Source organism: Somniosus microcephalus, chromosome 6, assembly GCF_052327205.1.
Source record: "Somniosus microcephalus isolate GS21.2 chromosome 6, FLI_Smic_1.0, whole genome shotgun sequence".
Lineage (NCBI taxonomy): Eukaryota > Metazoa > Chordata > Chondrichthyes > Squaliformes > Somniosidae > Somniosus > Somniosus microcephalus.
Window position 1 is genome coordinate 75,507,651 of NC_140992.1, and position 18,763 is coordinate 75,526,413.

The window sequence follows — 18,763 nt, forward strand, 5'->3', positions numbered from 1 at the left end:
GAATTAGCAAAGAGGAATGCAGATATCTATCTTTCACCACGTGCATGGGCTGCTGCTATTACTTTTAGTGACTCCTTCAATAGGCCTCGGGCAGAAACCCTCACGGATGACAACTCCAACCTGGCTGATGACAACCCTACCCTAGAAACCTACACTGATGATGACCCCACCATAGCGGCATCTTGGCAATCTGGAAGGAAGTGTTTCTTCTGTGGAGGTGCGTTTCATTATAGGAAATTTTGTCCTGCTCGTAACGCAACCTGCAATCATTGCAGTAAGAAAGGTCACTTTCCTAAGGTATGCCAGTCAATAGCCACTGTTAGTAAGAAAGGCCACATTTCTAAGGTATACCGGTCGAGAGCGCCTGTTAGTTTTGCAGCTACTATCTATAAAACTGCTCCTCCCCCAAGAGCCACTACTAAGGTTACAGCTGCAATCTATAAAGCTGCTCCTCCCCCAAGAACCACTACTAAGGTTACAGCTGTCAAGGGTAAAACTGCCCCTCCTCCCTTCACAGCTGTTTTTCCCCAAAGTCTGTCCCATGCAGCCACAAAGGTTTCGGTAAATGGACACATTTTGAGTGCACTAATCGACTCATGCAGCTCTGACAGCTTCATTAGGGAGTGGGCTGTCAGTAAGTTAAAACTGCGTATTTACCCCTCGGACAGGGAAATTGCAATGACTCTGACGACACTGACCACCAATTCTTCCGGCTTTTGTCTTGTCTACCTTATTCTCAATGGCCGTACTTATTTCTCCACCCGACTCGGGGTGCTCAAGAACCTATGCAGTGATGTGCTCCTGGGACAGGATTTCCAGGAACAACACAAAAGACTCACTTTCGAGTTTGGAGGTTCAAAGCTGGAGCTTACTATTTCCAAAGTACTGTTTTGTGCGCTTTCGGCGGCTTCGCTCGATGAGCCCTCCTTGTTTGCCAATCTTTCCCTCCGATGTAAGCCCATAGTCACTAAATCACAACATTTCAGCCAAGATGATCGATCCTTTATCGAGGCAGAAATCTCTCGCCTTCTAGCTGACGGTATCATTGAGCCGTGTTCATCTTCCTGGCGGGCTCAAGTCGTCGTTGTCAAAAATCCTCTGAAGCAACACAAGAAACATCTTTGCCTTGATTACTTGCAAACTATTAACCAGTATACTGACCTGGATGCCTACCCACTACCACGCATCGATGACATGGTCAATAACCTCGCTAACTACAAGGTATTTTCAACCTTTGATTTAAAGAGCGCATATCATCAAGTACCGTTAAAGGATGCTGACAAAAAGTATACGGCCTTTGAGGCCAATGGTCGGCTTTACCACTTTTGTCGCCTTCCATTTGGGGTCACCAATGGGGTGGCTGTCTTTCAACGGGCAATGGATAGCCTAGTCAAACAAGAGAACTTAACGGACACTTTTCCATAACTGAATAATATCACCATTGCTGGTCATGACCAGAAGGAGCATGATACCAATCTCCAGAAATGTTTTGATGTCGTTGCAACTTAACCTTAAATGAGTCCAAATCTGTGAAATCAGTACCATCAGTCAACATCCTTGGCTACTGGGTGGGCAACGGTGTCATCAATCCGGATCCAGAGTGACTTCATCCACTTCAGGAGCTCCCTCCCCGTACGAATCTCGGCTCTCTTCGTCGGGCACTCGGCTTGTTCGCCTATTATGCGAAATAGCTACCCCACTTCTCCGACAAGATCCAGCCCCTGCTTCACGCAGTCATTTTCATTGGATGCAACGGCTATTTCAGCTTTCAACCTCCTCAAGCGACAACTGGAAAAAGCCACGCTTCGTTCCATTGATGAAAATCTTCCTTTCGTGGTCGAGTGCGATGCATTGGATGTGGCGATCTCTGCTACCTTGAATCAAGGTGGTCGACCCGTTGCATTTCTGTCCAGAACTTTGCAGGGTAGCGAGCTCCATTATCCTCCTGTTGAGAAGGAGGCTACGGCCATCATCGAAGCTGTACGTAAATGGAGTCATTTTCTCGCTCGTCACCATTTCACACTTATAACCGATCAGCGCTCCGTGGCCTTTATGCTGGATAACCGGAAACGCACTATGATCAAGAATAACAAAATACAACTCTGGAGGATGGAATTGGCCGCCTTTGGATACACCATATATTATCGACCCGGCAAAGAGAATGTGGCCCTGGATACCCTCACGCGGGCATTCTGCTCTTCCATGTCAACTTCGACTCTTGCGGATCTTCATACTGACTTATGCCATCCTGGCGTTACCCGTATGTTGCACTTTGTGCGATCTAAAAATCTCCCATTTTCTATGGAAGATGTGAAAAGAATATGCTCCTCCTGTAGAATTTGTGCGGAATTAAAACTGCAATTCTTCCGTCCATTGGATGGCTCGCTCATACACGCTATGCAGCGACTCAGCATTGACTTTAAAGGGCCATTGCCTTCCTCAACGCGAAACACCTACTTACTGACTATGGTGGACGAATATTCACACTTTCGCTTTCCTTTCCCCTGTCCCAATATGCTTACTTCCACAGTGATCAAATGCCTTGATCAAGTCTTTTCCCTTTGCGGTACGGTCAATTTCATCCACTCTGATCGGGGTCCCTCCTTCATGTCAAGCGAACTCAAAAGTTATCTCTCCCAACGGAGAATCGCCACAAGTAAAACGACACTGTACCATCCCATCGGTAACGGACAGGTTGAGAGATACAACGCTATCATTTGGAATGCTGTTTGTGTTGCACTGAGGTCATGCAACCTACCAGACCAGCAGTGGGAAACTATGCTCCCTGACGTGTTGCATTCCATCAGGTCTCTCCTTTCTACATCCACCAATGTCACACCTCACAAGCGATTCTTCAGCTTCCAGCGTCGCTCCACCCATGAGACGCCTCTACCATCATGGTTGGCAGCTCCCGGCCCCGTGCTGCTCCGAAGATTTGTCCGATCGTCTAAAAACGATCCTCTCATCGACGAGGTAGAACTCACAGACGTCAATCTCACGTACGCGCACGTGCGGTACCCTGATGGCCGGGACTCCACCGTTTCACTCCGGGACCTGGCTCCCTGTCCAGCCGGTTCCATGGACCCAACTGATAGAGGGACCCACGGGGATGATGCCGACACTCTGCGCTCCCCCGAAGATGACGCCCAACCTGGGACACCGAGAGATCTGCCAGCTGCCCCACCGGATCCACTCGGGGAGCCGAGTGCTCCCCGTGGGATGGCCACCCGAGGCCAGGACGCCGGTAAATCCCCGGCTATCCAACAGGATGAAGCCAGTTCTGCACCTGTGGAGACCCGCACCCGGAGTCACGATCTCCCCAGCCTCCCTCGGGTCGCTCAGAGCAACACGGGCCCTGTCGATCCACCGGTATGGATCAAGCGGCCCAGGGGAGACGTGCCTTCTAGCCATAAACAAAAATCTAAAAGACTGCAGCTATTCGTGGTCCGCCTAACCCGTTAATAAGGAAGTCGTCAGACTTCCAAATCTTTTAGACAGGAAGAATGTTATAAATCTCATCATCATCAAGAAACTACTCATGAAATAACGCTGGACGGCCAGCTGGTGGTGCCGTCCAAGGAGTATAAATACTCGGGTGTGGGCTCAGCTTGCCAGGGACATTTTGTAAGACAGAAACTAGTGAAGTACAACTAGACCTCCATGTTCTGAAACAAGTTGATTAAAGCCTTGCTTTATGCTCAAACCAAGTGCGTAGTGAGATTTTTTACGTCAATCATGACATTCAAACAATCCCGTAAACTATTCTTGCTATTTAAGAGAAAGCTCTTCTCAGTTAAGTTATTTACATGTTTTTGCTTGAGATGTTTATGACAATGAACATAATTTATCCATTTCTGTTTTTGTTTGAAGCTGATTGGCAAACCCTTAATGCCTGCATACTGGACTCTGGGATTCCAGCTTAGTCGCTGGGGTTATAAAAGCCTCAATGATGTTAAAGCTACAGTGGACAGGAACAGAAAAATAAATCTCCCATATGTGAGTAGAGCACATAATTACATAAAAAACCCGAGTTAGGCCACAGCTAGAGCACTGTGTACAGTTCTGGTCACCACATTACAGGAAAGAAGTGATTGCACTAGAGAGGGTACAGAGGAGATTTACGAGGATGTTGCCAGGATTAGATAATTTTGGCTATGAGGAAAGACTGGATAGGCTGGGGTTGGTTTCTTTGGAACAGAGTAGTTTGAGGAGAGATTTAATTGAGGTGTATAAAATTATGAGGGGTTTAGATAGAGTGGATAGGAAGCATCTAGTTCCCTTAGCAGAGAGGTCAATAACCAGGGGGTATAGATTTAAAGTAATTAGTTGAAGGATTAGGGGGGAGTTGAGGAGAATTCTTTTCACCCAGAGGGTGGTGGGGGTCTGGAACTCACTGCCTGAAAGGGTGGTAGAGGCAGAAACCCTCATCGCAATTAAAAAATACTTGGATATGCACTTGAAGGGCTATGGACCAAGAGCTGGGAAGTGGGATTAGGCTGGATAGCTCTTTCTTGGCCAGCACAGACACAATGGGCTGAATAGCTTCCTTCTGTGCCGTAAATTTCTATGATTTATAAAATCTTGATGGTATCTGCATGGATTAAATCTTAACAGCTAGACCATTTGTTGAGGATGGGTGGCATAGCTGATTATAATTCTAAACTTTCTGGTAAGCACTAAGCTGGCTCAGTCAGCGAGGCCATGAGAATGGCTGGTGTGTAAACAAAAACATATGCACTAGTGCTGTTTCAAATATCATCAACAAACTCTGATTATTTCAGTAAAGAATATTTATGGCATGCCCTGGGAAAGCTTATTACAATAATGTGAATAAGGAGAATAGCAATTAAAAATGATGAAAATTTTGATCCAGTTTCAATACAATTTAGGACAATAATCAACGTGTATTTTTGCAAATAATTCTAGCTACATTTGTTATCATCAAAAGAACATGGATATTGTTGAATACAGACTAACCAACATATGTTTAATTAAAAATTGTTTAGGATGTCCAGATCACTGATATCGACTACATGGAAAACAAAAAGGATTTTACTTATGATTTGGAAAAATTCCGCGATCTCCCTGAATTTGCTCATGATTTACATAATCATGGACAGAGATACATCATCATTTTGGTAAGTTCCATAATCTTTCTGCTTTCCTTGTCATTTTGATCACTTAAAAAAACCAAATTAGAATGAAGTTTTAAAAAGCAAGGATATCTTTTATCAATACATTTACATTTTGATTGCATGTCATGCTGCTACATGAAAATATAAACCACAAAGAATAAAACCACATTAATGAAACAATAATCTTTCATGTATCACAAGGCAGATGACTATTAAGCACCAGATCAATTATTGTATTTCTGATGTTGACATCAAATTTGCTCAATCTGCTTCTTAGGCAGTCCCTCGGAACAGGGGATGACTTGCTTCCAATGCGGGACCTACAGTCTCTGTCACAGGTGGGGCAGCTGGTGGTTGAAGGGGCGGGTGGGTGGGGTGCTGGGTTGACGTGCGCTCCTTGCGCTTGGCTTCCACTTGCTCCCGGCGAAGAGACTTGAGGTGTTCGGCGCCTTCCCGGATGCTTCTCCGCCACTTTGTGCGGTCTTGGGCCAGGGATTCCCAGGTGTCGGTGAGGATGTTACACTTTTTCAAGGAGGCTTTGAGGGTGTCCTTGAAGCGTTTCCTCTGTCCACCTGGAGCTCTCTTGCCGTGCCGGAGCTCCAAGTAGAGCACTTGTTTTGGGAGTCTCGTATCGGGCATACGGACAATGTGACCCGTGCATCGGAGCTGATCGAGCTTGGTCAAAGCTTCGATGCTGGAGATGTTGGCCTGAGCAAGAACACTGATGTTGGTGCGCCTATCCTGCCAATGGATTTGCAGGATCTTGCGGAGGCAGCGTTGGTGGTACCTCTCCAGTGCTTTGAGGTGCCTGCTGTACATGGTCCATGTCTCTATAGTAGCCTTGTAACAGCATTGCACTCGAAGCAGTTCGGCATCTAAAATCGCACACTGTTTAGTATGACTACATAATGGCTTTGGTACTGGACTAGCAACCCAGAAGTGCTAAGTTCAAATCCCAACAAAGTAAGTAATGAAGCTAAATTCAATAAATTTGTGGGCTTGCATCAGAAAATGACTATGAAAGCTACCAGGTTGTCACAAAAACCCAACTGGTTCACTTATGTCCTTCAGGAAAAGGACCCTCAGGGCAACTAAGATTGAGTAATAAATATTGCCTTGCCAGTGTCACCCACATCCTCAGAACAAATTAAAATAAAACTTTGACCTTTTAAAATATAGAGGGAATGAAGGTTTGTGCCACTTGAATGTTCGCAGCTCTGTTCTTTTTCAAACCCAGGACCCAGCCATTAGCACACAGAAGCGGATAAATGGCCCATACCATTCTTATGTTAAAGGCACGCAAGTAGGAGCATGGATCAATCAGTCTGATGGAAGGACAGCCCTTCTGGGGGAGGTAACTGAAATAAACTTTGTTTGTGCATATGGTAGGTAGTGATAAATCTTGAAAAATAACATCTGAAAATTCTAATCTGTAAAAGGAGGAATGGAGATATTGAACATAATATCCCATTTGAAATGTTTTGATACATTAAGTATTGCCAAAAGATTTCAACACCCATTTATTAAAAAACAGTGTTATAACTTAGAAGGAGTTGCTTATGGTTTAACAGTTGATGGTCTCCTGATTATAGCATTCATTTTCCTTTACTGTATGGAATGCTTTTTATGGTAACATTCACAACCTATAAATACTTTGTTGCTGTTTCTCTATCTCACATCATTTAGGTCTGGCCAGGTGAAACTGTCTTCCCTGACTACACAAACCCCCAGTGCATTAAGTGGTGGGTGGATGAATGTGAAAACTTCTACAAAGAAATACAATATGATGGGCTTTGGATTGTATGTTCCATTTTATCTTATCTGTTAATTTAATTTAATTTCTTTCTTTCCTCTGTTATATGAAATCTAATTGTAAAGCTCTGTAAGTATATATATGTTTCTTGTTATATCTCTCATTTGCAGGATATGAATGAGGTGTCAAGTTTCATAAAAGGCTCAGTAAATGGATGTAATGAAAATCACTGGAACAATCCTCCTTTCATTCCAAGTAAGTTGTATCTTCCAAATGGAATGAGCTTTACCTTGAACCACAGCAGCACAGAAGAGGTTCCATTTCCATCATAGCGCAGTGGAATATTCAGAGTAGTTTATTGACTCAAATAGTGATTGTGCTGTAATAAGATTTCAATTATGAACATTTTTCCAAACCTAAGGCTTTGCTCCAAATGATATTTTTCACCACACATTTGGAACTGTGGCTTCAGAATAAATATCTACAATCTCGATGGGAAGTAGCCATTAGAATAAGCGAGTCATAGAACCTTTGAATGATACAACACAGAAGGAAGCCATTCGGCCCATCGTACTTGTGCTGGCTCTTTGGAAGAGCTATCCAATTAGTCCTGCTCACCTGCTCTTACCACATAGTCCTGCTAATTTTTCCACTTCAAGTATTTATCCAATTCCCTTTTGAAAGTTATTATTGAATCTTATTCCACCACCCTTTCAGGCAGTGCATTCCAGATCATAACTTGCTGCGTAAAAAATGTTTTTCTCATGTTGTCTCTGGTTCTTTTGCCAATTAACTTAAATCTGTTTGCTCTGGTTACTGACCCTTCTGCCACAGGAAACAATTTCTCCTTATTTATTCTATCAAAACCCTTAATGATTTTGAATACCTCTCTCAAATCTCGCCTTAACTTTCTCTGCTCTAAGAAAGAAAGACTTGCATTTATATAGTGCCTTTCACAACAACCGGACGTCCCAAAGTGCTTTCCAGCCAATGAAGTACTTTTGAAGTGTATTCACTGTTGTAATGTAGGAACAACCCCAGTTGCTCTAGTCTCTCCACGTAACTGAAGTCCCTCATCCCTGGTACCATTCTGGTAAATCTCCTCTGCACCCTCTCTAAGGCCTTGACATCCTTCCTAAAGTGTGGTGCTCAGAATTGAACACAATACTCCAGCTGGGGCCTAACCAGTGTTTTATAAAGATTTAGCATAACTTCCTTGCTGTCTCTATTTGTAAAGCCAAGGAGCCCATATGCCTTTGTAAAAGCCTTCTCAACTTGCCTTGCTATCTTTATGTACACCCCTTTGTCTCTCTTGTCCAGAACCCCCTTTAAAATTGGACCATTTAGTTTATATTGCCTCTCATTATTTTTCCCTTCAAAACGAATCACTTCATACTTCTCTGCATTAAATTTCATCTGCCATGTGCTGCCCATTTCACCAGTCAGTCTATATCCTCCTGAAGCCTTTTCCTGAAGCCTTTTATTATCCTCCTCACTGCTGACTACATTTCCAAGTTTCGTGTCATCTGCAAACTTTCCAAATTATGCCCTGTATACCTAAGTCCATGGGGGAAAACTTTGGTTGGTTAGTGCCTCCCGTTAGCGCCTCCGGGGGCGGGGAGCGCTAATGGGGCGCTACGAACTTAGCGTCCAAGCACAGCAATTTTAGCACCGCTTGCAAAATTGACCAGTCGTTTTGCAGTGGCGCTAAATACTACCGCCACGATCTCCTGCGCCCGCAGATCGTGACGTTAGTCGAGCGTTCAATGCCTCGGTAGCGCCCCGGACCAGATATTCAGTCACGCCCCCTGCCTTAGTGCCTTCCGCTAGGGACGACAGGTAGAGGGGAACGTTTTCAAGTCGGGAAGGGGCTGGGGGAGCACTATTTAAAGGTGTGTGCTTCCTGCTTTTTCTTGTTAGCAAAATTTTTGGTACATGCAGGTTGAAAGGGAGAGAGACGTCTGGAGAAATTTAACGCTGTCCTAAGCAGTTTTGGTCCTCAGCACCACTTTTGAGGTTCCTAAACGCCGAGCTCTTTCCCTGGGCCTATCCATTAGTGCTTCCAACACAATTGCTTTAGAGGTTTCTCCAGGCCGAGATTCAAGGCTGCAATGAGCAGGGTGTGGCTGGCCAGCAAGATCAAATCAAAATCAAATCAAAAATCAAATCAACTTTTATTGTCATTGTTAGTGCACAAGTGCAGTACAACGAAATGTAGGCTTGCGGCTCCCGAGAGTGTACAATTTGGATTAGGACACTTAAACATTTCAACATACATTTGTACATATATATTAGCATAAATATGACCAGAATAAAGTGCATCGGCAGATGTGCAGGCTTTAGTGTTTATTTGTGGAGTTCAGTAGGATGACAGCCCTGGGAAAGAAGCTGTTCCTAAATCTGGTCGTACGGGTGCGAATGCATCTGTAGCGTCTTCCAGATGGTAGGAGGGCGAACAGACTGTGGCTGGGGTGGGTAGGGTCTTTGATGATGGTCCGTGCCCTCCGTAGGCAGCGTTTCTGATATATATGTTCTATGGTCGGTAGCCGGGTGCCGGTAATGCGTTGGGCAGTTTTGACTACCCGCTGCAGGGCTTTCCGGTCATGGGAGCTACAGCCGCCGTACCACACCGTGACACAGTTTGTCAGGATGCTCTCTATAGTGCAGCGGTAGAAGTTAGAGAGGATCGGGGGTGACAGATTACATCCCTTCAGCCTCCTCAAGAAATATAGGCGCTGCTGGGCCTTCTTCACCAGAGAGGAGGTGTTGAGGGACCAGGAGAGGTCTTCCGTGATGTGGACTCCGAGGAACTTAAAGCTGGCCACCCTTTCCACCTCCGCCCCATTGATGTGGATGGGGGTGTGACTTCCGCCTTTGGACTTCCTGAAGTCCACGATTATTTCCTTTGTTTTCTTGGTGTTAAGGGCCAAGTTGTTGTCGGCGCACCACTTCACGAGATGCTGGACCTCCTCCCTGTAGGATGGCCCCTCCTCTTTAAGAACTGGACGACGCCAGTCTGCCTGGCTTCCATGGTAACTGACATCGGTAGCGTTCTGAGTTAGCACCTCGCTCCCCGACGTTTGCACTTTAAGAGAGGTGTGTAGCGCTTGATTTAGATCTCAAATCACCTCCAGGGGCGATAGAGGCGAATTTTGCAGCCGGAGGCGATAATTAGCGCTGGGCGCTAAATTATGCGCCCGGCCAATATTAGCGCCCCAAAATGAGCGATACACAATTTTACCCCCCCCAGGGCCTAGAAATTCAGTCGCGCCACTTTTGGGGCGCTAAAGTCGGGCGGTCGCTAAAGTTAGCGCCCGCCGGAAAGTGTAGGCCACTTCGCCGAAATTCAGTAGATTTGACCAAGGAGTTTGGGTGAGCGCTGAAACTGGCGTTGCACTCCTATCTTTAGGCGCTAAGCCAGCGGTGCGGACTGATAACGCCGAGGCCGGGCGCAGCGCAGGTGCGGTCATGTTTTGATTGACAGCAGGCACCCTGACGCCGGCCAGCTCTTAAAGGGGGAAGGGTCGACTTTGTCTGCTGCCACGCCCTGGATAGTGGAGCCCTGCAGCTAGGCCTCAACACTGCTGGTGGACCCAAATAGCGCCTGAAGCCATGCAGAAGGCCCGTGAACGAGCGCAGCGCTTCTCAGAGCCTGCTTTGTGGGTGCTGCTTAAGGGTTTGGAAAAGAGAAGAGAGATCTTGTGCCCGGACAGTGGCAAGAAGGCTCCCAGGAGGCAGTTCAGGAGAGCCTGGAGGGAAATCGCCCACAGGGTGTCAGCCACCAGCGATGTCCCCAGGACTGCTGACCAATGCCGCAAGAAGTACAACGACCTCACTCGGTTGGTCAAGGTGAGTAGCCTTTCCAGTGTCCTCCTCATCCTTGCATGTGCACCTCACATTATGGGCAAAGGAACCTCAAAGGCCTAATGGCCATCCCTCCTCCCGCAGCTATGGCACTGGCATGATCATCAATAGCACTTTCTGCACTTTACACACTGGCCAAGCTATTCGACCATGGGAGGCAGTGCACACAACAACAGGGCACCACACTGGCCAAGCTATTCCACCATGGGAGGCAGTGCACACAACAACAGGGCACCACACTGCACTTAGAGGCCGTCCTTTCTCTTGCAGGCCAAGCTGGCCCAGAATATGAAGAGCCGGAATGTCACCGGGGGAGGCCGTGCCCAGTTCCAGGAGCTCAGTGAGCTGGAGGAGCGCGTGGCTCGACTCATGCATGGCCGGGTGGTTGGCCCCGTTGCTATTGGTGATGCGGACCCTGTGCTGGGCCCCAATGGTAAGGACATGACCGTTTGGACCTCTCTCATTCCCCTTGCGCTTCAGATCTACATCCTTTGCCACTGTCCGACCAATGCGCATAATGCCACCACTCATGCCTCCCTCGCTGACGCCCTGTCCTCACTCTAAAGCTACTCTTGTGCCTTCCTGCTTTCAGCTGGTGAGGAGGAGGTCCATGAAGCTGAGAGTGCCAGTCCCTCAGAAGAGGAGGACGACGAGGACCAAGAGGAAGGCGGCACATCGGGGGAACCCTCATCTGCGCCAGGGGATGGCAATGGAGGGGAGACGTCTTGCCTGGAGGAGAGCGAGGGGGAAGTGTTGCAGGGGGGTGTAGCTCCTGGGCCCAGTGGCGTCCAGGCACGCGGGAAGGGTCGGGCAGCACGGCTGCCTTCTCCCCAGAGGGGGGAAGTGTTGAAGGGGAGGGCAATTGCTGGGCCCAGTGGCGTCCAGGCACGCGGGAAGGGTCGGGCAGCACGGCTGCCTTCTCCCCAGAGGGGGGAAGTGTTGCAGGGGAGGACAGTTGCTGGGCCCAGTGGCGTCCAGGCACGCGGGAAGGGTCGGGCAGCTCGGCGGCCTTCTCCCCAGAGGGAGAGTCCGCCCTCCAGTCCGGAGACGGTCCTCGCCCAGGAGGTGCGCCTCCTTGATGAAATGTCCGCGGCCTCGGAGCGGCGCCACAACGAGTTCATGGGGGTTGTGGGACAGATGCCTCAGGCCATTGAGTCCCTGGCTCATAGTGTGGCCGCTTTCGGGGACTCACAGGCCAGGGGTGTCGACCAACTCGCGGCAGCACAGGCCAGGGGTGTCGACCAACTTGCGGCAGCACAGGACGCGAGTCGCGAGTTCATGAGTGGTGCCGTGCAGACATTGGCTGATCTGATGCGGGCACAGACCAGGGCAGTTCGGGCACTCACCTCTGCCACACTCGCGGTGTCACGGAAGCATCGCCAGGGCACCCGCCGCCCTGCTGCAGCACAGCGGTCTGGCCTCCACCAGATTGCTGCGCTTGCTGCAGTGCCAGCCCGGCCGAGTGCCAGTGTCTCTGGCGACCAGCGAGCGCCTGGCATCAGCCAGCTTGCCCCCATTGCTGCAGCCGCCACTGGCACTCCCCCAGCCAAGGTGCGACAAGCTGATGCAGAGACTGATGCTGCCCAGCCACAGCTGCAGCAGTCAGCAGCCGGCCCCTCCCGGGCCGGACCTCGTCTAGGCCGACCTCCAAGGGCATCTGCCGTCACGCAGTGTGCCCCTCAGGAGCCTTCCCCCAGCCTTGCCACACCCACAGGTCCCAGGTTGAGGCGGAGCAACAGGTCGGGCAGGGGCCGGAGAAGCCTGCACACGACTCGCCCTCTCAGCACACCAAGTGGAGTGTGTTGCCAACTGATTTTTTTATATGGGGGTGTTTGTGTTCTAGGGGGGGGGGCTTATTTTGGGAAGGCCGAGGATGAAGGCAAATGTTATTGACAAGTTTTGTTATTCCTCCCCAGGTTGTGGGAGTGAGATATGTTTTTGACTGTTTTTTGGGGGTCTTGTCTGTTTCTCTGTTTCATGTGGGAAGGGCCCTGAGTTTGTTAAATAAAGCTTTTTATTTATTCAGCTTGTCCAGGTGTCATGTTTCAAGTGGTTGTTGCATTAACCGGCTGAGGGCTTGCGGAGCGGCTGCATTCAGGTGCGTTCATTGCCACAAGCCATTCCCTGACAGGGGGCCTAGAAGTGTCGTTCAATAAGCCGCCGGCGGACGGCCCTTGGACCTTGTGGCTCCCTCCTGGGCTGGTACTCCTCCTCCTCCTCCTCCTCCTCCTCATGGTCCTCCTGCTCGTCCTCCTGAGGTGGTGGTCCAACGTGAGGTGGCAGTGCCTGAGTCCTGCGGATAGCCAGCTTGTGCAGCATGCAGCAAACGACGACGAACTGGGAGACTCTATCCGGCGAATACTGTAGAGATCCACCGGAACCCGGAACGATCCAGGCAGCGGAACCATTGCTTGAGGACGCCAATCGTTTGCTCTATGATGTTCCTTGTGGCTTGATGGCTTTCGTTGTATGCCTCCTCCGCAGGGGTCCTGGGCGCGCGGAGCGGGGTCATGAGCCATGTACACAAAGGGTAGCCCTTGTTCCCAATAAGCCATCCCCTTGGTGGAGGCTGTGCCTCGAACATGTCAGCCACAGTAGTCTGGCGCAGGATAAATGCATCGTGGCTGCTTCCTGGAAAGCGGGCATTGACAGCTAGGATGCGCTGCCTGTGGTCACACACCAGCTGTACATTGAGGGAATGGTAGCCCTTCCGATTGCGGTAATCCTCGGCATTGTTGATAGGTGCCCGCATAGCCACATGCGTGCAGTCAATGGCGCCCTGCACCATGGGGAAGTCGGCGATCCTGGCAAATCCGACTGCACGCTGCTCCTGCCTCTCTAGGGTCATGGGGAAGGAGATGAATTGGTGTCTCCTTGCGAAAAGGGCATCGGTGACCTGCCGGATGCAGCGATGCACGGCGAACTGGGAGATGTTCGCTATGTCCCCAGCAGCGGCTTGGAAGGAGCCGCTTGCATAAAAGTTCAGAGCCACCGTGACCTTCACTTCCACCGACAGAGAGGTCCTGCACATCAGCTGTGGACGCAGATCTCTGTGAAGCAGCTGGCAGATCTCTGCAACCACCTCCCTTCTGAAGCGCAGCCTCTTAACACAATGCGCGGCAGTCATGGTGAGATAGGACACCTGCTGCCGGTATTCCCTGAGTGGGTAAGGCCTACGTTGCCGACGCCTGATGGCCCCTCTGCGTCTAGGCATGGCTGCCCCTCTCACACAGCGTCTGCGAGCCCTTCGCACATAATGCTGGAACTGAGGGTTGGAACCCCATGCAGCCCCCATAATAAACTTGCAAACAGTGAAATCACAAGAGTCAAATTTCCAAGCTCTGGCCAGAAGCCAAAAATACCTCTCCTATGTTGTCCCAAATCAGTAAGGTCTGTTCCTTGGTCTCTGTACAGAAATCCAAAGCACTGAAGTCATTGCAGCAAAATGGCTGGCCTTTATAGTTCAGTGTAAGTGCCCTTTAATTAGCGCTCCCCGAGGCCCGCAGGGCCTCTGCTGCGTTCCACTTCACAGTTCTTAACAGCGCCACGCCCACATTGGGCGGGCGCCACTGAATTTCCGGTTTGGGGCGCACAAACAGCGTTGCACGACGAAATGACGTCATAAGCTGCGCGCGCAGCTGAGCGGGCGCAAACACTTTGCGTCGGCGCTAAATGTCAACTGAAGTTGGGCGTAGGCGCAGATCGGCCTGCGCCCGGGCGCTAAGTGCCTAGCGCTGGAAATCTACCCCTCTTATGGCGTTAACGGCTTGCGAACGCAACTGAATTTCTAGGCCCAGGTCTTTAATATTTACATGAAAAAGCAGTGGTCCCAACACCGGCAGTTGGGGGACACCACTGCACACTTCCCTCCAGTCTGAAAAACAATTGTTCACCACTACGCTCTGCACTTAGACTCTGCCCCTTTAATCACATGGGCTTTAATTCTGCTAACAAGTCTATTATGTGGTACTTTATCAAAAGACTTTTGAAAGTCAATATGTGCAACATCAACCACAGTACCTTCATCAACCCTCTCTGTTACTTCATCAAAGAACTTAATCAAGCTAGTCAATCACAATTTGCCTTTAACAAATCCGGCTGGCTACCGGCATCTTCTATTCTTTCAACCCTTCCGCTGGCCATGGGCTCACCCATGCCTCTCCCAAAAATGGCCAGCACCATCTCCTCCATGGGGATGAGGTGATGCAGGCAAGCCTGCCCCCCGTCGGTTAGGTTCTGCTGACACTGGTTATGCGTCACCTTTTTCTGCAAGAGAAAGGGAAGTGTGTCAATGAATGTGGTGCAATGTGCTTGAGTGATATGCTTGTTATGATTGAATAGCTGACAATGTGCACAAGCTGTGAGATGTGGGTGTGAGGCTTGCAGCAGTGGTAAGTGTGTGAGGGTGAGATGAAGCTATGAATGTAAGGTATGAGTTGTGTTTGGTAGAGGTTGTTGGTAGGTGAGTGATGGGGGCATGGTGCATTGAGCAGTTTGTGAGGCTAGTGGTGCAGATGGTGGGATATGGCTTTGAAGCTGAATTCACTGAACTTGACCGCTCGTGTGATGTCACTAAACTTCTTCCTGCACTTCGTCCATGTCCTCGGGACTACACTGCTGACATTCACCACAGTGGCTATCTGCTCCCACTGCACTTTGCTCTGTTGCCTTGAGGGCCTCCTGTGCAAAGAGGACCTCTCTCCTCCTATTGACCTCCTGCACCAAGGTCTCCAGTGCTGCATCGGAGAACCTTGGTGCCATCATTAATTGTTCTTTTCCATTGTCTTCCCCAGCCAGTTCAATGATCTGCTGCAGGCAGAATGCACTGCCCCTTTATTAGGTGCAGACTGCCTTTAAGTAGTGCAGGCTAGCTTTAATTGGTGCTAGTCTCGCCTGAACTTGGTCCCCCTGTTGAGCATTCAGCATCTCAGCAGCGTGTTCAGCACTGGGCTGTATACCACAATCAAAGAAATGAGCAGGCAGCACGATGGCCGCGTGCTGCCTGCAGTCCTCCGATCCCCACGCCCGTTTTCAGGGCAAAACCAATTTCTAGGCCTGTGCCTCTTCACAGCAGTACAGCTGAGTTCAGGACCCTGGCATGTGAAGTTGAATCTGTGTCAGTCACAGTCGTTATCAATGAGATGTATATTGGAAAGGTTCTACAATGGGCAGGCAATCCATTCCGGCAGATTACTGCCCAGGTGGTGAAAATTTAGCCCTTCATCATTTGTGTCAATGCACTGCCATAAACTTTTGGGCTAGAAATTCCCCTCAAGCCCCGTTTGGGGCGCTAAATCAGAAAAGCTGGAAAAGTTAGCGCCAGGCGCTAACCTCTTCCAGCCTTTCTAAAATTCCCACTTTTTGCTCCAAGAGGGAAGTGGAGCACTAAATCAAGCACTCCACTTCCTTCTTGGAGCGCAAGAAGGGGGGAAGTTTGCAACCCAGGGCGCACGGCACAACAGCGCCACGCACTCGGCCGCGTGACGCTGACGCATTGCAGGGGCTCTTTCATGAATTGAAGGGAAGGGCCCCACGCTGCGAACTCTGCAGTTTTTTTTTACTTACCTGCAGCACCGCTGAGCAGGGGTGCCATGCGATCAGCCCAGCCCTCAAGCAGAGGGCTGGGCTGAACGATCACGGCACGGACCTCATGCCCGGTGCAAAAAAAACATTTTTCAAAAAAGCTGTCATTTTTTTCAGAGAGGCTGGCCACCTCACCTTTAATTTCCGCCCCGCTAGCGGCCCTGCTCGCGTCCTCTGCTGCAGTCGCTGCCATCACCCAGCGCGGCTACAGGAGGCGAAGGAGAGTTTTTCTGTCGGGGCGCTATCAGCACGATGCGCCCAGAGCTGACGTCATGATCTCTGGGCACATGAGATCGGGCAGCAATCCGATAGCTCCACCGCTAACCTCCTGCGGAATTTGGGCAGCGCCGCGGCCAGGCCAAAAGGCCTTTGCACCCCGTTAGCGCCCCCCACAGGGGGCTCAAAGGAGGGGAATTTCTCCACCCTTATGATTGCTTTATAGGCTATCCTCTTTGAATCAATTCTATACTTCACTGTTACTTGAACTCTGCATGTTTTGCTTCAAAAATGTTTACATTTCCATCATTCTGTAACAACATTTAGGCACCATCTTAGGTAAAAAATACTTGGCTCATAAAACCAACATGTTGAGTTTGTTTTCATACAAAGAAAAGTAGTCTTAAATGTAGTGTTCTTTTCAGCATGTCATTTTAAGTCTGTTTACCTTTTAAGTAATCTTCATTTTCCAGAACTACTACTTATCCTTTGGCTCTCGTATCGTAAGAGTAAAGTCACTATTGGGGAAATGGTTGGAGGGAACTTTGCCTCCAAGTTTTGGCAGCTAGGTTGTTCTTCACACAGCTACAAACACTTTTTGAACTTACCCAGTGCTCGTGTTTTCTCTCTAGCTATGTTGGTCTTTGTCAAACTTTTCTTCCAGGTTTGTGTATATATTTTTAACTCAGGGCCTTTGCTGGCATGTCAAAACATTGCTTTTGAGAAGTCGCTGTCTCAATAGGCTGATGCCTTCCTTATAAAAATAGGTTTTGTGTTAGCTTTTTCTACCTTGTTCTCTGTTACTTGTCAGTTTGGACTAATGCCAGTGGAAAAATTACGTGGGGAATATTTAGTAACTTTTCTGCAGCGCTGCATGGGATTTGCTTTTAAGACTTGAGAGTGAGAGATCCTAATCTATAGGGAAATACTTTGTTGCATACCTGAATCAAAAATAAGCTTTTGAGATAAAATCCATACACAATGAAATTTGCACTATAATTCTTCAGCTTATGCCGTTACCATTTTAGAGGAAAAATGTGCCCAAAGTTGTGGGTACAATCTTTATATGTTATCCTTTTAATATATTTTATTTTGAAGGGATTCTTGATAAACTGATGTACTCCAAGACCATTTGCATGGATGCCAAACAGACTGAGGGAATGCATTATGATCTTCACAGCCTTTATGGACACTCAATGATACTTGCTACTGAACAGTAAGCGTTAAATGCAAAATTATATTTTAATGTTGAGGTGAGTCAGTGTTACGATGCAAAAGAGTTGGTCAATGATTTTATTGTTCCCCTGAATCAGAACTCATATATGTTACCACAAAATGTCCTCTGGAGACAGAGGCCCGATCCAAATTTTAAGCTTTTCTGATAGAGTTACAGACCACGGGGTAGATTTTTATCTTGCGTCCTGGCCGTAAAACTGGTATTGAAGATCAGCGACCCATTATAGAAACCACCCAATACCAGGTGGTTTGTATATTGTTTATTATTAGTTCCTGGGATGTGGGCAATGCTGGCAAGGCCAGCATTTATTGCCCATCCCTAGTTGCCCTTGAGAAGGTGGCGGTGAGCTGCCTTCTTGAACCACTGCAGTCCATGTGGTGATTGTACTCCCACAGTGCTGTTAGGGAGGGAGTTCCAGGATTTTGACCCAGCAACGATGAAGGAACGGCGATATATTTCCAAGTCAGGATGGTGTGTAACTTAGAGGGAACTTGCAGGTGATGGTGTTCTATTGTGCCTGCTGCCCTTGTCCTTCTAGGTGGTAGAGGTTGCGGGTTTGGGAGGAGCTGCCAAAGAAGCCTTGGCGAGTTGCTGCAGTGCATCTTATAGATGGTACACACAGCCACGGTGCGCTGGTGGTGGAGGGAGTGAATGTTGAAGGTGGTGGATGGGGTGCCAATCAAGCAGACTGTTTTGTCCTTGATGGTGTCGAGCTTCTTGAGTGTTGTTGGAGCTGCACTCATCCAGGCAAGTGGAGAGTATTCCATCACACTCCTTACTTGTGCCTTGTTGATGGTAGAAAGGCTTTGGGGAGTCAGGAGGTGAGACACTCGCCACAGAATATTCAGCCTCTGACCTCTCAGCCATAGTATTTATGTGACTGATCCAATTAAGTTTCTGATCAATGGTGACCCCCCAGGATGTTGATGGTGGGGGATTCGGTGATGGTAATGCCATTGAATGTCATGGGGTGGT

General features: G+C 48.7%; 1 protein-coding gene across 2 annotated transcripts in view; it reads left to right on the top strand.

Annotated features, from left to right (window-relative positions):
- The window catches only part of si (sucrase-isomaltase), a 205,593-nt gene that overhangs the window by 53,725 nt on the left and 133,105 nt on the right, over positions 1-18,763 (top strand). For both annotated transcript variants that reach the window (XR_015078687.1, XM_085990397.1), the window contains exons 10-15: positions 3,871-3,996; positions 5,007-5,138; positions 6,373-6,489; positions 6,822-6,935; positions 7,059-7,143; positions 17,650-17,767. Coding sequence is in view for 1 of the 2 variants with exons in the window: in XM_085990397.1 (XP_085846523.1) it covers positions 3,871-3,996; positions 5,007-5,138; positions 6,373-6,489; positions 6,822-6,935; positions 7,059-7,143; positions 17,650-17,767 (692 nt within the window). In the remaining variant the exon portion in view is untranslated. The remainder of the gene's footprint in view (positions 1-3,870; positions 3,997-5,006; positions 5,139-6,372; positions 6,490-6,821; positions 6,936-7,058; positions 7,144-17,649; positions 17,768-18,763) is intronic.